The sequence below is a fragment of the Talpa europaea genome (assembly GCF_964194135.1).
Source record: "Talpa europaea genome assembly, chromosome: 12".
Classification (NCBI taxonomy): domain Eukaryota; kingdom Metazoa; phylum Chordata; class Mammalia; order Eulipotyphla; family Talpidae; genus Talpa; species Talpa europaea.
In genome coordinates, this window is record NC_140079.1 from 20,620,335 (window position 1) to 20,644,444 (window position 24,110).

General features: G+C 48.9%; 1 protein-coding gene across 1 annotated transcript in view; it reads left to right on the top strand.

The window, feature by feature from the left end:
* Nucleotides 1-8,678: 8,678 nt before the first annotated feature.
* Nucleotides 8,679-24,110, top strand: part of GRIK4 (glutamate ionotropic receptor kainate type subunit 4) — a gene marked incomplete at both ends in the record, with an annotated part of 271,471 nt that continues 256,039 nt past the window's right edge. The window contains one exon of the mRNA XM_084249559.1: nucleotides 8,679-8,760. Coding sequence (XP_084105685.1) covers nucleotides 8,679-8,760 — 82 coding nt within the window. The remainder of the gene's footprint in view (nucleotides 8,761-24,110) is intronic.

Sequence of the window (24,110 nt, forward strand, 5' to 3'; positions counted from 1 at the left end):
GATGTGGACCAGGGCACTGTGCACAGTGCAGGAGGGCAGCCTATATCGGGTGGGGAGAGGAAAGAAAGGACGTTCACTTTATTGATTACATCACCCCTCAAATTCGCCTTTTTTTTTTGCCACCGTCTTTAGCTATGCACCTAGCTACCTGGATACAGGATTGTCGCCTTCCTAGACCGCAAGCCCCATGAAGGCAGCGGCTGTATTTCTGGATTCTGTCTGCTCCATAGTGGACATGCTGTAGAAATGTTTGTAGAGTGAATAAAGTATAAATCACACAGCGGCGTTAGGGACATTTATATGCTGCAGCTGCTCTCAGGTAAAGGGACGGCATTTACCGTTTTACTTTGAATGCACTTCACTCATCTGCAAAATAATTCTCCACCTGTTATCTCATTTCATCCTCTTAGTGACCCTGGAGGGTAGATGATGGGAGTGTAATTTCCCCATTTTACTGAAGAGGAAATGGAAGCCCCGAGGGGTTGAGAGTTGAGTCCCAAGTCACACAGCTTGCCCCCTCCTATCCCTGGTTTTTCTCCTGCGCTAGGCTGAGCCTGAGCGAGGAAGGACTGATTCTTCTGGAGCGGCGTCTGAGATGGGGTTGACTGTGAGCAGTGTTTTGGAGGGGAGAGGGCTGTGGATTAATGTTAGCAAGGGCCCTGAGCTCTCTTGCTGGGACAAGAGGAGGATGCGGTCCAGGGCACTGTGCACGGTGCAGGAGGGCAGCCTGCATCGGGTGGGGAGAGGAAAGAAAGGAAGTTCACTTTATTGATTACATCACCCCTCAAATCCTCTGCAACAGCTTTGCAAGGAGGGATTGTCACCCACAGTTTATACATGTGAAAATGAGCCCTTAGGGGTTAAGTTTCCAGCTTAAGACACAGAGACCAGGGGTGTCTGCACTAGCCACAGGTGAGGGGTTTCATACAGAGGGGGACTGGGGCTTCAGCCTGAAATCTACATGGAGGTGGTTGGAGGGGGTAACAAGACTGTGGGTTCCTGAAATCTTGCCAGTTAGTGCCTGGGCACTGGGAAAACTGTGATGTGCCCTGAGAGCTAGCAGGTACCTGCAGGGGGGTGCTCTCTGAATGTCACTCCCCTAAAATCAAGCCTGGGCTGGACTTCGTCTTGATGTGTCATCCAGGTTCAGCTTCCAAGCTTGCAAGTCCCCTGTGACTAAACTGCCACATTGGGACTCCCGTAAACTCCGGGTGAATCCCAAAGGTTGAGGACACCCAGATTGATCATGTTACCAAAAGTCACCCCCAGAATCATTCTGTTGTTGGCCCCCTGCCCCAACTTGGCAAAATGTGTACACAGGCCATAGATCTTCTTGCATTTCACTTTTTTCCTCAGCATCATGATAATTGTCCTAATCGCATCCAGTAGTTCCCCAGTCTCTTGAGAACTGAGTGCAGGCCCGGGATCCCTCAAGAAGACAAATGTAGAGAGCAGTGGTTAGGAAGGTGCTAGAGTTTCCACTCCTCAGCTGAGTGACCTCGACAGGTCTCTCTCCACCTTTGGCTTCCAGATCTGCATATGGGACAATAGAGTAGCTGCTTCATGGGGTTCTTCTGAGAACAATGAGTCTGAAATAGCGCTTTGCATGTAGTTAGTAGATATTCAGTAAGTGCTGTTATCGTGAAGACTAGTTCCTAAAGCTGTAGACTTTCAGAGCTTAAAAGAACCTTAGAGAACCTCGTTTTACAGAAAGAGATGCCCAGGCTCAGCGGTGGTTCCCAGGGCTGGTGAACGTCTGCCACTCCTGACTCCCAGGAATGCGCCAGTGCCTTGGGGCCCCCTGCCAGGGACTCCAGCCGCTTACACCTGCCGCCCAACTGCATCAGCTGCTGAGGTTGATTCTCTGTCTGGGAGGTCACAGGGCCTGGGGAGGCCCTGTTCCCCTACCCTGGCCACCAGCCACCCTGCACTCTCCGTCCAAACTACTGGCTGCTTCTGGGAGTTTCTGCCAGTCAGGGGGGTCAGGGAGTGGAGAAACCCACATCCATTTGTCTTGAGGAGCCTGGAGTGTAATGAGGAGTAATCAAGATCTTGTTGCCCACAGCTGAGAGAAAACCTGTAATTAATCTGGCTTCTCCTCTGATTTCCTCTGTCTCCCTGCCACCAAATGCCGGCTGGTAGCTGTCAATCTCCCCTTCTACCCACCCCACAAAATCACGATTAATGGTGTAATAGCCTTCTGAGGACTAGAAAGAGCCACGGAGGGACTGCTGACAAGTCAGAGGAAGGGAGGCCATTTAGCCCAACTGGGCCTGGGAGTTGAGACAGTGCACTGTCCGCCTGCAAACCGTGAGCTGCCAGCAGCAGGGGGCGTCTGATAGTGTTTGCCAGTGGTGCTGGTTGGGAACCTGCGAACATTTATTGAGCCTCTACTCAGGGTAGACACCAAACAAGTATGTCAGGAAGAGATGTGTCCCCAAGAGATATACCCCCTCTCCCAGAAGCTTGTCTCCTTATGGGGAGAGGGCATAAGTAAGTGCAAGGCTAACTAACCTCCACACGCGTGTGCTTGCATTCAACAATACTTGTCACTTGCTGCATCACATCAGGTCTAGGAGCTGGAGGTGTGGCTGCAAGTAAGAGGGAGAAGGCCCTGCCCTCACGGAGCTGGCACTCAGAATATTCATAGAGAAGATGGGGTCAGAGCTGTTTCGATCTGAAAGAGACATTAGGAGATCTTTTCACTTGAAAAAGTTGACCAGTCTTTGAGATTCTTAAAAAAAAAAATAAGTGACCCTTCTGGAAAAAGTCTGGTCTTTGGTGTTTGGGTGAGGAAGCACCCCAGGCAGGTAATGGGTAGGTAGAGCTAAGGGCTCAGAAGCCTCAACTCTCCCAGTCTGGATTAAATGCTGCCATGACTGCTGACCCTGAGGGCCGGGGCTCAGAGGAGATTCGTACCTGGGTTGTAAATTCCTTGTGTGTGAGTCCCGAGTAAATACTTCCCGCTGAGAGAGCCTTCCACACAGGTTATCTGATTGGGTTCTTTCACATCTCAGCAGATGTTTTTTGAGTGCCTACTATGGGCCAGCCTGTGCTAGGCGCTGGGGACACTGATGGAAAATTCTGACGTGTTCCTTGTGTTCTTGGTGCTCACCACCCTGTGAGGTAGGCATTGCTGTTCGCCATGGGGAAGTGGGTTCTGAGGGCTCTGGAGAGTGTTTCCTTCATGAGATCCAGAGCCAGAATGAGGTGGCTTGCCTTCACATCGGGCCCTAATTCTGTTCTGATGAGCTTGGCCGCCCTAGCCTGTCTGGAGCAGCACCCTGCATTGCTGTGTTTGGACTCTCTGCCCTCCGAGATATCTAAGTACAAGGCTGAGGCCTAGCCCTTCTAGGGTGGGGACTGTCAAGACTCTCAGAAAGCAGAAGCCATACTTGTGTATCCTCTTAGGATTTACATTCAGCCAGTGTCTCCATGTTTAGCTCGCTGTAGTTGAAGAAGGAACACAGAATTTGTGATTGCTTGTGATTAGGCACTCTGGAATTTGGACCCCAGCACTGCTGCTTCAGTTGTGTGGCTGTGGATGGCTTGCCCAGCCTCTCTCAGCTCAACTTCCATGCTTATGCAATGGGTGTGCTAATCTTTTACAGGGTTGATAGGATAGTCATGTATAGTTAATATTTATGCAGGGTTTCCTGCAAGCAGCACAGGGCAAGCACCTTATTTAATCTTCATGACATCTTTGGAGGTACTTTCATCATCTTCACATTGCAGATGAAGAAGTTAAGGTTTAAAGATGTTAACAGTTTGCCTGTGTGCAGCTAGTAAATGGCAGTGCAGGACCTGAACCCATGCCCTTAGCTGTGACCATCAGCCCCGGTTCCATGCACCAAGAACGTCTGCCTCCTGCCCCTTCTCAGCATATATTTCTGTGATTACCTCCCTTTTTTTTTTGGAATTTACAACATTATGTCTGCTTAGGTTGTTTGTTGTAACCCAACAAATCTACAAAATGTATACAAGGCAAACTGAAAACTTATTTCCTACTGGTTTATTCAGAAAAATGCCTTTTTGACACGTCTATTCATTTATCCCATCAACCAGCATTAAGAGAGCACCTACTCTGTGCTAGATAGTGTGTTAGGTGCTTGCCACAGTCCCTGCCCTGACAACTGATAGTTTCATAAACAGACTGTATGCCCTGAATAGGAATGTTCCAGTGGGAGAGCAGCACATGAAGGAAGCTCACAGAAAGCCTCAGTGGAGAGGCCATGCAGTGAACATGAAGAACTGCTTTAGTCCTTCAGGGGATGAGGCTGAGTTGCACATGGAAGCATGTGCAGAGGTAAAGTTGGCGGGGGAGTGTTGAGCTCTGCCAAGTCAGGTGCAGTGGGGTGAGTGATAGGAAACCCCTGAGCAGGGGTCATATCATGGAAGATTTAACATGTTGAAGAGAGGAGGTTTTTCCCTTGATCCCAAATGCAATGGAGAGTTACCAAAGACTTTGGGGATGTGGGCATGTCATTATCAGGCTTGCATTTTATTAAGAACCCTTGGCTGTTGACCTGAGAACCAATGGGAGAGGGAAAGACCAGAGGGAGGAAGACCAGTAAGGTCCTGGTTGTTGCTGGCAAATATCTGGACTGGGGGTGGGGGTATTCAGTGGTGATGGAGAGAAGGCTATGGGAAGCAGAATTGTCAGAACTTGGGGACTGATTAAATATGGGGCTGTGGGAAGGGGCTGCATTGGGGATGTAGTGACTCTCAGTTTTCTGGTTGGGTGCCTAGTGAACTGTGGTGTTCCCTACTGAGAAGGAGAATATGGGAGGAGAAGCAGCTGGTGAGGTGCTGCAGAGGCTACCTTCTTTTGAGGACCAATTGTCTCTGCAGTGCTGTGGGACAATCATGTGAGGTTTCAGGAGGAAGCTAAGTGCAAGTGTTCTAGGCTTGAGATGCTGATTTAGAAGCAGGTAGTAATTGACTATAGATGTATGTGGGACTCCCCAGAGGGGGGCAATGTTAGTGAGAAGAGGGGCTGCATGCTGTACCCCTCTTTCTTTAGCCCTAAATTATTACAATAATATCAGCAAAGACCGCAAATTCAAAGACCTGATTCATGTAAACATTAAACTGAAAATAAGACCTTATTCTCTTTGTGTGTATTGATGAAGAATCTAAAAATGTCATGTTTTTGCTCTCTAGTACAAGCCATTCAGCTATAGAAGAAATGCCAGGGAGTCAGAGATCAGTTAGCTCAGGCTCTACCTATGCCTAGTGACAGCTGTGTGACCTTGAGCAGGACACTTCGCTTTTCTTGGACTCTGCTTCCTCATCTCTAAGAGAGCTTGCTCTGTGGATTAAATAAGATAAAAACTGTGCAAAGAATTATGCAAATCACTGAGCCCTATAAACATATAACAAGATGGTTCTTTTTATTTTTATTAATTTGGGGAGGAAGTCATTTCTCATCGTTGTGCGGGTCACATGGCTGAGGCCCCAGAGCAGCCTAGGACCTCGGCCGCTGTTGTCCTTACATATGGTCTCCAGGATCAGCCAGGTTGTGGGCCGTGAACCACAAAAACCAGACCTGCACGAACAGAGCGTAGTTCTGTCATCAAATAAAATTTACACAGGCTAATCTGACATCTATTTAGCGGTCTGCATAATAATTACCATGTAGCGTGCTGATCAGGCATAAATGGGAGGCATTTGACATAAATTATTATATTTAGTATTACTTTTAGATAGCCTAACCAGATTATTACAGTTCTTTCGTCTTTGACAGTTCATTCATTTATCCACTCAGCAAACATTTATTGAGACTGTAATATATGCCAGGCACTGTTCTGGGCCCCCAGGAGAGAGACAAGCATGATTTCTCCCTGCTGCCCCAGTTCCATGGAGCTTATATTCTAGGAGGGAAATAATCACTGAACCATGAGCTTTATCTGCAATGAGTAAGAATGTCAAGCTTCCCTGGAGACTGTTTTGCTTTAATCTGTCCCTGCACCAATACCCATGAATTAAAGGATAAAGATTCTGGACCCGATTTGTCAACAGCAGAGTTGCCTTTGTCTCCTTTTCCCTTTATTTCCCTCTGTCTCCCTATAGCAGGTGACTGCTTGCATCCTTCCCTTCACTGAACAAACATGTGCTGTATGCCTCTTGTGTATCATCGGGCTCTGGGGACACAGAACTGGACATAGTCCTTGCTCTTAAGAAACCCACAGCAATGCCAGGTGGAGACATATAAACGCACCAGCAATACAGGGAAAGGTGCCACTAGCAGAGCCTCTGAGCCTGCTGTGATGGCACCCGGGGTACCTGATTTGGGGAGGGGTAGGATGAGGTGGGGTGCATCCTCAGGCAGAGGGAAGTCAGTGAGCACAGGAGACTGACTACAAGGTGCTGGTTTGCTGGAACACAGAGTGTGTGGGTGGTGGGGCTGTCATTAAACTGCTTTACTGAAGAGTAACAGATACAAGTGAACATAAGCATAAACACACAACTCAGCGAGTTTTCTTAAACAACACACTCGTGTTACCAGCACCCAGAGTAATAAACAGGGTATCACCAGCACCCCCAGAAGACCCCCATGTCCCCATCTAGTCACTACCCACTCCCAAGGGTAACCACTAACAGGACTTCTGTTTTGTACTGTATGTTTTGTAATGTATTGAGACAGACTCACATTGTAGGTACGGCATCCTCTGCTTTCCATAAGTTTTAGCCACTTCACCTTTATGAACAACTATCTCAGTACCTGTTTGTGCTCAATGAAGGGATTTCCACTTTTTCCAACAAAATGCAGAGAGTGAAACTGGGTTCATCTATGACTTTACAGCAGTCATGCTAGAGGCAGTGGCACCCCCAAGCAGTGAGAGCAGCCTGCCCGGCTTCTTCTCCAGAACTGCCCTGTGCATGTGTTGTATGATTGTATCATTCCTGCTTTTACACTCATTAGCGTGCTTTTAGGTTTGCTGTTACATGGTATGATTTGGTAGGTTATGTTGGGGGGTCTGGAAATGAGCGTTTTTCCATATAAATGAATGGTAATTGCTTCTTTGCTTTATGCCATTTTGGCTTAGGAAAGGTCTCATAGGAATGTGCTGCTTTCAGTGAGTGGGGAAACTCTTTTGGACCTGGTTTCTTTTTATTCAACATTATGTTTATGAGATATATCTGCACAGCAATTGATTATTCATTTTCATTGCCTTATAGCTTTCCATTGTGTGAGCATACACTGCATTTCCTCCTAGAGGTCTCAAGGAGTGCCTCTAGGTAGTTTCCAGGTTAGGGAAACTCAGTGCTGCACTAACAATCTTGCACCTCTTTGGTGAGCAAATATATGCATTTCTGTTAGATCCACATGTGGAGTCACTGAGTCATCAGGGTAAGTGTAAAGCTCTAGCAGACCAGTTTTACAAAATAGTTATATGGATTTACATGCCCCTTGTCACCTCATGAGAGTTCCAGTTGCTCCACATCGTGCCAACACTTGATGCTGTTTGTTTTATTTTTTAATAGTCATTCTGGCAGGTATATAATGGTATCTAATTGTGGTTTAACAATGCTTTTCCCCCATGCCCATTGAGGCTGAGAACCTTTACAAGTGCTTATAGGAGTTTGGATAGAGTCATTCATGACCTATCTGTTCTGGTCTTTTGCCCATTTTCCTATTGGATTGTCTGGCTAGGGGAGGGGAGGAGGGGTCAATTTAATATTACTCTTCAACCACAGGAATCACATATCTAGTGCTCATTAGCTCCACCTTCACCCCAGTGATGGGAGCGGAACTGGCAGCCTCCGGAGTCTGTCTCAGGTCTCAAGGGATCAGAAAGGTCTCAGTGAGGGGATAACACTCATGCTTTCTTGGGGGGAGGCAGCGCCTCCAAGTTCTGGCTTTGCCATCGGGGTACTCATCTCAGGAAAGAGGAGAGAGGTTAGTGGGTGAAAGGTGAGGAGGGACTCAAGCTCAGTAGGCAGCAGGAGCATGTAGGAAACCTGCTCATAACTTGGGATGTGCTTGTGCATCTCTGCCCTCACCAGTTGCTGGCATGAACCTCTGCCTTCTGGACCAGAGGAGAACTGACATGTGAACAGTTAGTTTTTTCTTTCGGCCAGCCCCAGAGCATGGTGTCATTTCCTGTATTATCTTAGTGAGCATTCAGGTAACTCCACCACACAGGTAAAACTGCCATCACGATACTTGCTGAGTTGAGTGACCGAGAAAGTCACACAGAGGCCCCCAGTTGGCAAGTGGAGGAGCTGGACTTGAACCCAGTCCCCTCCTACACCACTCTCCTGTGTGCAGTACCTGGGATATATCTGGGGACAATGACATAAGCTTCCCCCCACCTTCCTCTTCTGCTCATGGCTCCCATTCTTTAAGAGCAGATGAAGTTTGCATTCCCAAGTAGAGATTTTTATAAAGTGGAACCCTCAGCTCATTCAGCTCAGTGACACTGGCCTGCACCCGATTTGAGTGGGGTGGGGGGTTAGGACCCGGGCCCTCTGTATGTGTTAGGAGGGGGGATGGACAGAGGCAGCTCTGTGGAAGCATCGTTGCCTCTCACCACAGAGGCTCTCAGAAGCTGGGGTCACTGGGTTGAGTGGGTGGCTCCTGGCAGGGGCCTGGGACTCACAGCTGGCACCACTGTCTTGCAGAGTTATGTCATGCCCAGACCAGCAGAGGGCTCCATGAGGATTTATAGAAGATGCCCCGCGTCTCGGCGCCTTTGGTGCTGCTTCCCGCGTGGCTCGTGATGGTCGCCTGCAGCCCGCACTCCCTGAGGATCGGTAAGTGCTGCTCATACCGCCCCTGGGGGCTCTGGATCATGCCCCTCCTGAGACCCCTGATGCCCACAGGGGACATCTGGCCCTGCCTTGTGTGTTCCTGAGCTCAAATGGGGTGGGGATGATGGTGAGGATGGGGGTAGCCAACAGGTGCCCATCTCTCATCTGGCCAACATGCTCTGCTTCCTTTGTGAGGAGAGTAAAGATGCTGACATCCCTGTTACACTTTGTGACCGAATCAGCCCAGCTCATTGAGGGGCAGCCGTTAGGTGAAGGTGGAAGGGATTCCAGATCCAGGCTGGAGACAAGAGAAGACAGCACCTCTCCTCTCTTCTGGTCAATCCCAGAAGACTTTCTGGAGAGCTGACTTTGGATGAAGCCTGGCTCCCTCTTAGTGACTCTGGTGCCACTTCCTGGCCAGGCCCCTGTCTTGGTGTCTGTTCATCCTGGCCTGGTTCTGGAGAGGGAGGGCAGGGTCATTGGCGATGTGTTTTCTGGCTGCGCTCTCCTTGTCATTATGGGGAGGTGCCCACGGTCTTGTGGGTGGGCAGTGCTGCCCCATGCCCCATCAGTACCCCCATCCCTGGGGGATCCTTGACTTTACCTGGGGTCTAAGAGGCCTTGGGAATCCAGGTGCCTCTTTTCCCCAACACTGAGCAGGGTCTGGGCACTGCAGGCTGAGGCACCACTGCTGCAGGTCCTGGGGCCCCAGCCTAGCACCAGGGATAGAGAAATAGTGCAGACAGTCATTTAATGGCCTGGGACAGACATAAGATGTCAGGAACTGGGGTGTTACATGTGTATGGGTGTCGGGGGTCAGTGTGGACAGAGAGTGGAGCAGAGCCATGAGAAATCCAGGCAGGTGGGTTATTGGTCACAAGAAGGCCAGTCTAAAAGGAAGCCCCCTGGGCCAGGCCGGATAGGAGTGCCGAGGGACTCAAGCCCCAGGCTGATTTCCTGACATACCCACCCAAAGCCTCTCTGGCAGGACCGGGGCAGGGGAGCTGCAGAGGGAGGAATGTAGAGTCCTTGAACGAAGCAGGATCCTGTAGCCCAATCCTGGTTTAGAAGGAAGCTGTCATGACGCTGAGTCCTGGGAACTGGCTCCAAGCTCCTGAACTCCTCCTGTGGTCATCTGGGCTGGTGCTAAGGTCCCAAAGGATGGCTTTCTGGCCATGGGCAGGGGACCTGAGAGGGAAGAGGTCAGTGAAAAGCCAAGGCCTCGCCCAGGCTGGGCGTCACGTGCCAGAATCTGAGCTGCAGTCTGTGAACGTGGGCTCGTTTCTCCATGCATTTGCAGCAGCAGCTGATTGGAATCAGAAAGGCGACAGGTGACATGGTTCTCCCCCCCACCCTGCCCTTGGCATTCTTCTCTGCATGCTTAAAAAAAGGGAATTAAAAACAAAACCTTCCCTCCCTCTCCCTCATTCATTTCTACAGAAACTTCAAAACCTAATTTAATTCTGCTCAGCAGCAATGCAAAACGGTGCGTATCCTTAAGATGCTTAATTTATAAGATGCCTACAGTTATTCAGCATTTGCTGAGGGTTTCTCCCCCTCTAAATGAGCGGATAAAGTGGTAACCCATCAATTTCCATTTGTCGCTAATGGGAAGCGGAAAGGGATTGAGCCAGAATTGGCACCTCCCAGCCTCAGCTCTCCTGACACTCGTTTTCCAGGAGGGACGCAGAAAGTGGAGTTGACAGATCCCTCTCTTGGCTGTTATGCCAACAACAGAGACCATGAGAGGCACCCCTCAAGCTCCCACCCCCACCCTTGGAGCACTGCTTGTCCAGTTCTGTCAAGACTCCCCCCGGCCTGGAGTGTTGGTTCATGCCAGGCCACTTCCAACGGGTTTCCAGCCAGGGCCCCCGCTAACTGGCAAGGTCAAACCAGGCCTGACTCCCACAGAGGCCAGGAAGCAGAGTTAAGCCAACAAAGAAAAGAAAAGAAAAGAAAAGAAAAGCTTCCTCAGCCATGCCAGGATCCGTTTTCCTTGTCTCCTTGGTTATCCTGGAGCCCAGAAGCTTTTGAAAAGTCTCCTGATCTTTATGGATGGAAAGGTGCTAATTACATGGACCCCAGAGGGGATCTGGAGTAGGGCAGGGATGGGGAGAGAAGTAGGTCAAGACAACACAAGTAGCTGCGCTTCGCAGCAGGCAGCCTTGCACACAGATGGGCTGGACCGGTGTGGATGGCGCTGGAGTCTCCTAAGTCCTCAAGAGGCTCGTGTGGAAGGAGGGGGCGCTCTGCTCCACTTCTCCAGGGTCATTTCTCCCCATATTTTTTTTTCTGGGTTCTCTCCCCAGTGCCCCCCGCTCCCTAGCCTCAGAATAGATGGCTGTGCAAGCAAGGCTTCAAGAAAAGACCAGGAATCACCGAGATAAATTGCCCCGCCTGCTCCATCCTCAGCCCCGCTTGTCTGCCGCTGACAATATGGATGTTTGTAAAGAGGCGGTCTAACCCATTACCCTGCCTTGGGACTGCTGTTTTTCATTCAAGTGAGGCATGGGGTGGGAGATACAGCCAAATTACAGTGTCCAGTGTTTACCCCCCGAATGAGATTTTGGGTTAGAGAAAAGGATTTTATTTATGACTGCAAGGCTGTCCGCATAAATTCCCCAAACTCTCACACATATGTCAGCCCCCTTCCGTCATCTATCTTCTGAAATGTCTTTTGATTTTGCTTCTGTCCCTCTGGGTCCTCTGAGTGATGACTGTAGAAAGCACAAGTTAATAAATGCTCTGAGGAGACCCTACCCCATCTTGGCAGCCCTCTGTTACTTAAAGGGATCATCATAATATCTTAGCGCCATGACGGATGCTAAGGAGCCCACTTTTCAACTTGCTCATTTCACAGATGAGGAAGCAGCCCCGAGGGGGCAATAATTTGGTCAAGGTCACACAGCAGGGAGGTGGCCCGCACCAGCGACCTCTCTCCTTGACTCCTCTTGCAGTGCTCTCCTCGCTGCCTACCCTGTCTCCTCTTGCCAGCCAGGAAGCTTCCACAGTACATGAAGGTCATTACCTCTTGTCGTTTCTCTGATCATGTTTCTGACATTAGCAAATGCTACCCTTCTTCCTAACACATTGGGTACTGAATCAGTATTTGCCAGCCTACCTCTTCTTACTCCTTCCTTGCCCCCCTCATTTTAGCCACTCTGAACTACTCACTGTTACCCAACTACAGCAGGAGGTCCACTCCTGCCTTACCCACTCACCTCCTGTGACGCCCTCCCCTTCCGTCTTCTCTCTGGAAAACTCCTCCTCCTCTTCTGTTACCACCATCATGGATTTAAATAGTTCTTCTTGTGCACAGGTCCTGCGCCCTCCCCCCCCATCACTCCACCTGTCTTTCCCTGGGGAAATCATGTTTCCCTGCCTTTCTCCCACCCCCTGTGCTTACACCTGTTCTGCGCTCACCAGGCTGTCCCGACTGTTGTGCCATTTTCCCACCAGACTCTGCGTGTCACAGGAGAGCAGTCACCTAACACAGGGCCTGACACGACCAAGCGTGTTGCTCAAGCTCCATGCATGTGATGGGTGGATGAGCCCATGGCTCTTGCATGGTTCCCATGCAAATTCAGTATCATGGTTTGAAAGCACATTCTTCTGGTCTTCCCTGTACTTAAAGAGGTGGACTTCTTGGAGGGAGTTGATGAAAAGAGAGGAAGCGGAAAGCGAAAGAAATATCCATTTGTTCCTTTTACTTAAAAGAGGATAGAAACAAGTTGAAGATATGACTGCAATGTTTGGGCTATAATAGTAAATGCAGTGATTCAGTTATTCATTCATTCCCTCCATGAGTATTTATTGCATGCCAAGCACTGAGGATATGGTGCTAAACAATAATAATCACCAGAATAACCTGCCTTAGAAAGGCCTTCCTCTCTGTCAGGCGCTCTGCTGAGTCTTTCGCACATTTCAGGCACTCTTCACATCAGAATTAATGATCCCACATTACAGATGAAGAAATGGGAGCTCACAGAGTTTAAATCACTCGTCTAAGGTCACACAGATACTGGAATTCGAATCTGTCTGTCTCCAAAGCTGTCTCTTCTGCTTCGCTCTGAGGCAGCTGGTGCACCCCTGGAAACATTGGACCCCCCCCCCCCGCCATCATCACAGCCATCACAGCGCATATGTTGGGTGAAGGAATTGAGGAAAGGAGTCTTTGTTGTTAATAGAGTCTTGTGCTTTTCTGTGATCCTTTTACCTCCAAATAATTTTCTTAAGGGCAAACAACAAAATCCACAGGACAGATGAGGTCCCCGAGATGTGGGAATGACAGGGTCTCGCAGCTGGTGGCCCCAAAGTCCTGCTGGTCGAGGGTGGCCCTGAACTCACAGGCAGGTAGCAATTGATGCTCTTCCTTGTATAAGATTTCCCTGTGCGGTGAAGCAGCAAGATCTTGAATTTATTCGATTCTCTGTCTTCCTCGGACCCCTAAGCACCTTACAACTACAATTTTTTACTTACTTTGTTTCTCCCAAGAAACTCCAAGTCCTGTGTGGAGAATGTTAAACACAGAACATTGAAATGTTATAAAGATGAAGATAATAAGGGAATTGAGAGGGCAAAGGGGAAAAATTAAAAAATACTGGATTCTCATCTTGCTTAGCTCTTTATTAAATATATCTGGCACACTGAGATCCAACTACACAAGCTGAATTCTCTGCCATGTGGGGGAGTCGCCATGGGGCTTTTGAATAGTGGCATCCCTTTAATAATATGATGGGCTAATGTGGTTTATGAAATTTTGATTGACATGTAAGTTTTCATCTCTTTTCTAAGTTGAGTCAGCCAGATAGGCGATCAGTTGGTCTCTCCCATTAGAGACAAATGGAAGTCGATGCCTTTCTCCTTCATCTATCATTGGAGATGATGTGTAGGAAGGTTTCTGGGATGTGAATTCTCCCCTAACTTTCATCTGTGAGTCTGTGTGACTTTCTTACATTGTCCATGTTTCTGGGTCTAGCACAGAACCTGGCGCATCTCAGGTGCTCAGTAAATGTTTGCAGGATGGATTATCCAATGGCAAGGAGACAAGTCTGCAATTCTGCAATTCTGACAAAATATCGCCAGGGTTTCATCCAGTGGGGACACAGATACCATCCGGCCATCCCAGGCATAGAGGGGTGATGTAAAAGCCCAGAATAACCAGGCTCTTCCAGCACAAAGGAATAGACAGCCACAACCCAGATTATCTGGGCTGACCTGTCAGTTTTCAGATTTCTCTTCTCCCAGGTAGGGGTCCTTACTCACCAATGTCAATAATCATATTTATCAATAAGTACATAAGATGTGTAATCGGGTGAAGAAGTCCTTTGCCGAAAAAGAAAACAGCCGTGCTTGTGCCTGCATGTACTAGGGTGTCTCCACTCTCCTCCCTGCCCGACCCCTGCCACCCCCACGGCTTCTGAGGAATGAGGAGGGCTTCACTGCTGAGCCCACCGGCCCATCGGCCATCTTCACCTCTGGCGTGGTCCGCTTCAGGGTGGCGGCATTCAGGACCTCATCTTCTTCCTCAGGCGACCTTGTCTTTTGGGAAGTGAGGAATGACTTAGGCTGAACAGCTCAACTTTACAGATAAGGAAAACAGGGGTGCTAAGAAGGTAAAGTGAATTGGTAAAGTCCCCTTGGCAGCGTCAGGACTGTTGAGCCCCAGTAGCCAGTGACATTTGCACTAACAGGTTCTTACACAGCGTCACCTGAGCAGGTAGAAGTAAGCACATCTTCGGGGAGGGCAGAGTTTGTGATTTGCCCAAGCTCAGGCAGAAGGAAACCTCAGAGAGAAAAAAGAAAGTATGTGTCTCAGGTGGGGCAAGGGGTGAGGTGTGAGGGTGGCTGGGAACCAGTAAGCAGTGGGTTCTCGGTGGGTGAGGACTGAAAGCCACCTGGGGCCAGTGCACTGAGCTAAGGATCCCATGAAATCAGGCCGATGGCTGCAAACATGTTTCCTTAAACATATCATGGTGACCTCTGGGAGGAAGCTGGGCACTCAGAGATGCAGGGATGAGGTTGTGGTTGCACAACAAAAACAAAGTCCTGGATAGACTTGACTGGATAGACTTGACTGGACAGAGCTGACTTTCAGATAATTTGGGTATGTGGCTGCCTGCTCCTGTGTGCCGGAAGGGCCTGGTTTCTCTGGGCTCTCATTTCACCCCTCTGCACCTGGGGTGGCCGGATGGTGTCTGCTGCTCTGCTGGATGAAACCCTGGTGATATTTTATCAAAATTTCAAAGCCTTGTCTCCAGCACTGTGAAATGGTTTACAAAAGTCCTCAAGTGGGGAGTGAGTCATTAGCAAGCTTTTTTTTTTTTTCCTTTGGTGATGTGGGGTGGGTGGGGGGAAGGTAGAAATTGTGGAGAGAGATTTTTGGTTCGATGTAAAAAGGAACACTCATTAAGCAGATGGACTGGTATATTTGGGTTACGAAGGTCCCCACAGCTGGAGGTGACCACTGGGAGGTTGGACGGAGATTTCAGCATCAACTGGGACATTGTACCTGTTACCTCTAAGACCCCTTTCAATATCCTCTGTGATAGAATATTTAGCCTTTGGTCCGTTCTCCTAGGGAGACATTCCATTATCACTGTGTCCTCATTAACAACCATTAATAAGAGCTTAGCATTGAAGCAACCATCTGCCTAATTTAAACCACGACCTCATTTGGTCCTGATGGCATGGGTCAGCCAGATAAGACAGGAAGCTCTACCTACTCTTTTTATTTGGTTGGTGTCAACCTGTCTGGGTGTTTCTCCCTGCAGCCTCTGACGGAAGAGTTGGAGAAGCACGGGCGGTGGTGGGAGCTGTCACCAGATGTCCCCGAATGCCTGAGCGTGTGTGTGCCTATGTGGGTGGGTGCACACGTGTGTGTAACCACCGCCCGCACACCCACTCACAGCCTTGCAGCTCAGCTGTAGGCAAGACAGTGGTCACACCTCGCACTGGTGAGCAGGCACACATTCCATCTTGACTTGGTGGGGCTGAGCCTTGACTGCTGGGGAACACTTCAGGGGGGCTACAAGAGCCATAGACAGTACCATCAGGCCATCCGACGGCCCCCCTGTGTCTTGTTGGTGGGTGTTTCTCCCCACTGAGGTGAATGATGGTGCCTGGTTGAAGCCAAGTGCAGGCCAGACTGTAGGGCCTGTCATGAGGAGGAGAAAGAGAACCCCAGATCAGTGGGGTTCAGTGTTGATGTACCCGGTGCCCTGGCCTGGCTGACAGTGCCATTGTGCTGGACCCCAGAGACCCTGAGGCCATGATGGGAGATTTCTGGAGTTGAGACTCTTCCTGTAAGCATGAGCCCCTTCAGAGGAGAGGGTCACTGTTCTGAAACCACCCCAGGGGTAGACTTGAGCCCTGCTTTTCAGCTCTCATCACAGGGACAGTGTTCCAGCTGAGAAAGCCAACATAATTGGGGGGGAGCTGCCATCTGGGGCAGCCCACGATTGTGTCCCTCACGTGTCTTCCTGTTCTCTCAGTTCCTTCCCCCCTGACTCACCAAGATGCCTTAAAAATGACTATTTTAACTCTAAGCTGAGTGAGGCTGGAGAACAAAGGGGGAATGGAGCTAAGTGTTTTGGGGAACACCAGACTGGACTCCAGGAGACTCCAGCATAACTTAGAGGTTGATGCCAGCCCATGGACTCTCTTCAGATCTGAGCTCCACCCTTACTAGTTGTATGACCTTGGCCAGGAACTTAATTTCCTAGTGATTTAATTTCTTCATCTATAACATGGGATAATAGGTGTCCCTACCTCATGTTGTTATGAGAATTCAGTAAGTTAACACATGGGAGGCATTCAACAGTGTCAGGCGTGCAGCGAGTGTGTGAGAATGACATCTGTTATCATGGAAAACTCACCACCGCCACCACCCATCTCCAGCACTTAGCCTTTTCCCGCCTGCTGTACTCTTCCCTGCTCCTCCACCAAATCCTGTCTGTTCCCTTCTTCTAAACCCTGGTTTACATTTCACCTCTTTCTAGGAGCTGAGAATCCCCATCTGATTTGGAAAGCGCTTCCTTTCAGAATTCTCAGTCAGCGGATGCATCTGCTTACTCAGAGCTACACCGTCTTCACTAGTATCTACCTGCCTCTACCTGCCTCTCATTCCCAAACTCTGAAAAAAACTTATCTGAATTCCACCTGCCTCACAGGCCTAGGCTCATCCTGAGAGACTGACGTCTCTCTCCTCTGCCCTCAGAGTGTCATGGGCTTTCCACACTGGGGTGTAGTCCTAGGACCTGGCTGACAGACCTGAATGGCCCCCACCTTAAAAACCTCCCTGAGCCCCACATTCCTCTGCAGCTAACTCCCTATTTCCTTCCCTTCACAGTGAAGTTACAAAAGAATGTCCTGCTAGAACTGCCTCCATGTCTCACTCCATCAACAGGATTCCCTCCCATTAGCTTTACCCCACCAATGACACCACCACTTTGCTAGATCCAACCCCCACCCCAGGCCTCTTTTACTAGATTTACCAGCCACAGTTGACAGTCTTTCCCTCCCTCTTCCTTGAGACAATTCTCTCTCTTGGCTTCTGGGCCACACTCCATCTTGGCCCTTGCCCTCCCGCACCATCTACTTAGTCTCCTTTGCTGATTCCTCCTCATCTCTCTGACCTCTGAATGTGGAAGACCCCCAGGGTTCTGTCGCCAGACCGCTCTCCACTCCTACTGCCTGGCTTTCCATGCTTCTGCTTCTTTAATCTCGTCTCTGGCCCTGACCTTTTCCTATAATTCCAGGCCCATAGGTGGCTGTTCCCACTTGGATGTTTAATTGAAATTCACACTTGACATGTGCAAAATTCAACTCTTGATTTTGCCCTCCAAGTCTGCTTCTCTTACCACCCTCCCCCCCGTTTCATTAATGCTCATGTCATCCTATCTGCATCCTTGGAGTCATAATCCATCTTGTCTTTCTCTGGCACTCTATATTATTTCCATCAACAAATGCTGTTAGCTTTTTCCTTCCAGTTGTGTCCAGAACCCAACCACTTCTTACCACTTCAGTTCTAAGAAAGTGTTCTAAGAAAGTGTTCCCTCTCACCTGGATTATTGCTTTCCCACTGGTGTCTCTGTTTCTCTCTTACTCTGTCTTTTCTGAGTCTCAAAATGTGAGTTGGGTGATGTCATTTCTCTGCTCAACTCCTCCAGTGCCTTCTTGTCTCATCTCACACCAGAGTAAAACAGAGTCAGTCCTTACTGTGCCCAGAGTTCTGTGTGGTCTCCCTCACTGTCCTGTTACTCCCTTCCCACCCCTTGCCACTCTGCCTGCTGCTCACCCCACGCCAGCCTCACCCACCGGCTTCCTTATTTCTCCCCAGACATACCCAGAGTGCTCCCTCCTAAGGGCTGTGCACCAGCTCTTCTCTCTGCCCAGAACAGAATTCCCCCAGGTAGTTGCGTGGTTCCCCCCTCCCTTCTGCAGGTCACACCCAGCCCTCCCTAGCCCTTTTAATTCATTTATTTTTTCTCTAGCACTTACCACCATCTGACAAACTCAGTACTTATCTATCTGCTTAATGTCTGAGTCCTCTCATCAGGAAAAACTCTTCATTTGCTTTTATGCTGTTTCCCCAGCCCAAAAGACAGTGTCTGGTGTATAATAAGTGCTCACTAAGTATCTATTAAGTGAATGAATGAGTGAATGAATGAATGATGTAGACCTAAGGTAAGTTGCAATGGAGCCTCACATTTGAAAGCCATTGCAAGGCAGAGACTACGATGGTCTCATGTAACACAAAGAGGTTCTTAACAAGTGGTCCTTGCCAGGGACACCACAGTGGCCCCGCTGCTCTGTCTCCATGTTCCCTGATCCCTGCTGCAAATTCCTGGTCCTGGAGCTGGTCTTGACCCATTATGACCAAGTTAGCAGTTTAATGACTCAACATCAAGATGAGTCTTGGCTTCTGGTCTTATTTTGTCCCTCAGATCTGAACACCAGGTCTCTGATGTATAATCCCCTTCCCCCAACGCAGCCCCCCCTTCATCTGTGTTGCCACTTGGGTGCCAAGTCTCTGCTTGTTATCAACTTTGAAACCTTCCTGCTGTTTTGACGGTGCTGGGCACACCTGGGACCATTATTTGACCTTGTTTGTCTCACCTTTCCAGAGCCTAGGGTCCTGAATCTGGACCCAGCCTCCCAGCTGGGATCCTTCCACTCGCCCCCAGCTCTTTCCTGCCTGTTGTCTGCCAGCAGATTTTTCCCGTACTGAGCTTGGTTTGTCTGCTGGTACTTTAGTCACAAATCTTCATGGTGCCTAGGACCCCAGTATATCCCCCTCTACCTTTGAGTAGTTCTGAGCATTGTTTTTTCTTTCTGTGGAGCCAAAACCTGTCTCTGAGCCTTCCCTCTACGTCTTACCTCTGTTCCTCAGGAGCATAGGGGACAGGTTAGTGCCTTTTGCCATGATGCCGTCTCTGAAGTTTGCAGCACTGCCATTTCACGGCCCCGGTATGTTTTTTCTTCCAGAAAGTCATCATTAGCACCTTTGACTGTCCTTCCTTCTCAGCATTTGGATTCCACTCATCATCTTGGTCAACCTCCAAGTGGATTTTCTTTTTATCTCCTTCCCAGTTAAAATATGATCCCCCAAATCAGAAACAGTCAATACTGTCCACACCCCCATCTACCTCCAGTCCAGAGGCACCTGCTCCAGCCCGGTGGGGTCTGCTCAGCGGGTTCAGAGCCCCTTGGTGGACCCATCTCAGTCAATTGGCTGACCAGTCTTGGGTGAAAGGAAACCCAACTAGATCTCTGCCTAGGCCTGTAATTACAACCCCACCCTTGCTCTTCAGCTGTCAAGTTTTGCTCTCAACATGCAGAGCTGAGGCCACTCTTTGAAAGCCTGCAGAGGTCACCCCATTGTCTGAAGATACTTGTATTAAGGATTTGGGTGCTAGGAACTTTGCTAAGTTGTGTCACCCTGGTGGTTTTCTTCCAAGCTGTGCTTTCCCGTTCTTTCTAGCACACGGTCTTTCAAGCAGGGAGTGACACAGGCAGGCGAGGGAATGCCGCTTTGCTGTAACACTCATAAATTTCCCCCAGTGGCTGGGATCTAACAACATGAGACTTTGAGCTTTCAGCTCACAGATGAAAGAACAGGGATTTTCCCAGCGATGACAGAAAAGAGAAGCATACAGCCCCAGGGGCCTCAGCAGAAAGCTCTGCTAAGGACTTGCTCCAAAGAGGGACCAGCCACTGGCCTGTGCAGGCATAGAATTGCAGTAGCTGACCTCTGGGAAGGCCTCTGGAAGTTTCAGGCCAACAGGCCGGGCAAGGGGGAGAACACGCCATCAGTTAGTAATTCTCCTTGCCCTTCATGGAGCTCTTGGGGTTTCTAGACCTAAAGAAACCTTTACCTAGAAATGTGGTTGAATGCTAATATCCCCTTTAGAGCCAACTTGGAAAATCTAGAGTGCTAAAGGAATTGAGGTTGTTGAATGGAAATAAGTGGAGATGGTAGAGATTAAATAGGGTATAAATGAGTGAAAATGTCTGTGCAAAGTGTTCCCATTGGTGTTCTATACATGTAAGCAAGCTAGTCCCCATCTGCCCCAGAAATTATCTCCCAGACAGCAGTACTGGTCCCTGGGAGGACAGGACATCCAGGGCCACCCTCTTCTGAGCAAGATGCTGGGGCAGGGAGGACTGCTGCTTTGCCTTGTGGTTGTAGCCTGGTCATGGGCGGGGGGGCTGTGTGGGGAGGTTCTCTTTTGGGTCTCAAGCAAGTGCTCATCTTACTGTGAAGCCATGGGAATGTTCACCCAAAGAGCTTGGAGTTCACATTCAGGCCTTCACTTCCCAGGCATACTGGAGCAGCTCAGCACAATGGAGCAAGATTCACAATTCATGGAGATGAATCTCCCTTATAGCCCTGCTCCTTTAGGCAAATTGCTCAACGTTGCTCACATGGGCATTTACCATAGCTGGTTACTATATTAATAGAGAGGAGATATGTAGACATCTAGTGATACTTAATGGGCAGTAGTTCCCTTTCTTTTGTTTCTTTCAAAAATTAGTAGTTTTACTCAACATTCTGGCAAGTATACTCTTGGATGGCAGCATAGTGTGGGCTTTCCTGACACACAAGCCAGGGATTTAATTAGTTTGAGCACAGGACCTTGGGCAAAGTTTGAGTTGCTCTTTTTTTTTTTTTAAGTTATAAAACGGGACAATAATACCCTATAGGATTGTTGGGGTTTATATGTAGTAACAAATGCAAAATGTCTAACACAGTGTCTGATAATTATTAGGTCAATAAATAAGTTACTATCAGTTGTTCACCCATGATTATTATTCTGTAGCTTTCTATTGGTAACAGGTTACCACAAACTTAGTGACTCAATAAGACAGATTTATTATCTTATAGTCTATAAGTCAGAAGTCCAATGTAGGTCTCACTGGGCTAAACTAAGATGTTGGCAGGGCTGTGCTGCTTCCTGGAGACTCCAGGGGAAAATCTGCTTCATGCTTATTTGGATTGTTGGCAGAATTCAGTTCCTTTTCGTTAGAAAGCCAAGATTTGGGTTTTACTGCTGAATGTCAGTTGAGGCCATTTCCTGCTCCTGGAGTCGGTTGCATCCCTTGGCTAGTGTCCCCTTCCTTTATCGTCAAAGCTCAGCATAAGTTATTCTCACCTTACAACTTGCTGGCCTCAGCCAAGAAGCCTTTCCAATTTTAAGAAGTCACTGGGTAATACTGAGCTTACTAGAATCTTCCAGGATGATCGCCCCATCTCAAGGTCTATAACCCTAATCACATTTGCAAAGTCCCTTTTGCCATGGAAGGTAACACATGCTCAGATTCTGGGTTTTAGGATGTGGACATCTTGGGGGGAGCCATTATTTTTTGCCTCTGTGTAGATGGCCTCCAAGATGGAGGGCTAAGCCACTTGAACAGCAGGGGACCAGACATTCTTTAGTAAACTGTCCCCAGTATAAAGTTGGCCCGAGTGTCCTGACTCCTGTCAGAGTTGACTGTTACCTTAAGAAGAGGCAGCCCGGAGCACAGGAGCCAATACTTTTCCTCGAAGGGTAGAGGGAACCTGACACCTTGGCCCCTTTAGTGTGACTGAGATTGTACCACAAGGGAACAGAGAGCTGGGAAGGGACTGTGCAACAGGAAACACTTCATTATGTTGATTTAGTGATCCCACCACTTATAACATGTTAGGGTTCTGAACGGCTAGCCCACAGGCCGAATGTTCTCGGAGGCCAGGTCACGTGGGCTTTGCTGGCTTTGGCTTGGAGTGATGAGTTTATTTCCTGCCACGGGGCCTGCAGAGAATAACGTCCCCCAGAGTCCCAGCAGACTGTCTTTACTCTGCCTGTCATCCTTCCAGAAAGGGACAGATCTGCTTGTGCTTAGAGAAGCAACGTGATGTAGGAAGGTCCTGCCATGAACCGGGAATTAGGAATCTGGGTGCTAGAGCTGGTCCAGCCTGTGCTCTGTGCCCTGGTACTTACTTCATGTGGATCGTGCCCTGCAGGGGGATAGGCTTTTTGGAAAATACAGAAAATAGGATATTTCACTGTGGATATTCAAAATGTGGAAAACCAGGACTTCAGACATGAGGGAACTCTAGGGCCGTACAAATAGCGGCACATTAGTGTGAACGGGCTGGCTCCAGAGTTAAGCAGTGGGGACCCCTGTGGTTCAGGGCCCATGGACATGATGGCATTTTGGGCTTCTTTTTCCCTTCTTGATATTTCTTCTCTCTGCATCTCAAGTGGAGCTCATGAAAAGGCCATGGGCCATTGCTTTAAAGGACTGTATGCCTGGGTGAAATGACATTCGTGTTTATTGAGCCTCTAGTGACGGCACTCACTTTCTATAAATATTGTAATTTAACTTCGCAACATTCTGCAGCAGTGGGGTTGATAACATCTGGTATTTAGGCTTGGAGAGACTGAGGTTGCTGATGTGGAACGTGGAAGACCCTGGATTTGAACCCCGATTTCTTTGGCTCTAGAGCTGGGCTCCATCCTCCACAACAGGCACCTTCCTCTCTTATCGCCACTGTGCTTCCCTTTTGGAGGCCACTGTAAGGTGAGGGGTGGACATGAATGAGGCCTGTCCAGGACCCCCGGAACACTTGGGTTTCCTTAAAGAGTCGGAGGGCAGAACGTGCGCCTGAGCTCTCCTCCCTGGCCCTGCCCATGCAGGCTTCCTTTTCAGACATTTGAGAGAGAGAAATTAACTTAAAATTGAACCACGGGAGTAGCGCTGAAAGCACCTTTAGGCTAAAAATAAGATCAGAGGCTGTGCCCGCTCAGAGAGGACGAGTCTGCACAGTGCCTTTATTTATAGCCGCTTATTTATTAGATTCCAAATGATGTTTAACCAGGAATCATATGGCAGTGATCTTTGATTACTTATGCGGCTAATGGCTGAACATATATTATTATTGCTATTTATTCAGCCCTGTTAAATGTACCGGGTGCTTCTCTCCCAGGAAGGCACAAAGAGTCCTTTCTTTCTAAGATGGATACACAGCCCAGGTAGGGGCCTCCAGTTTTTTGTTTTTTGTTTTTGTTTTTTAGAGGGGAAATAGAGGTAGGGGTGGGGATATCACCCTCAAAGAGAAAGAAGAGTTTGATGTAACAGTGGGGGCTTTGGGAGCCGGAAGTATCTAGCCTTATTTTAAGAGCAACATTAAGTGTTTATTATGTTCTGGGGTCTATAGAGCTCGAAATTTTTTATCCCACCATCATGTACATTTTATAGATAAGACAGATGAGGCTCAGAGAAGTTATAGAACTAGCCCGAAGTCACACAGCTAGTATGAGACTGGAGCTAGCATTAAAATCCAGGTCCTGTCTGCCTCTGAGTATATGGCTCTCCTTTTTTTTAAAACCAGTGCCGCCTCCTTCTCTTCTGGTTGAACTAAACTTTTTGAATCAATAGCCCAGAAGTATGGACCGCCCCCCCCCCCGCCCCCATAGTCCTTGGAGCCTGGGAAAGAGGGTAGAGTTCTTGGCTTCCCTTGTGCTCTTACAGCCCACTCAGGATGGACTGTCTGTCCCGAGGACCTTGTCAACCCAGGACCCCCTATACAAACCTGGAGCTGGCCTCTTGGGGCTTTTCAGGATGTTGAGAAAAGGCTTCTCAGGCAATGGGACCTCCTTGCCAAGGCCCAGAGTGTGGTTGCCAAGACCTCTGAAGGTGGAAGCTGGTGGTAGGCAGCCTGGGCTCTTCCAGACCTGGATGCATGAGAACTGGGGGTGACACCACATGGTGTCTCCACCCCAGACCTCTGGGAAGAGCTAGACCCTCCTCACAGGGATAACTCAGCTCCTGCTTCCCTGCCAGTGTCTCTCCAGTAATGTCCAGGG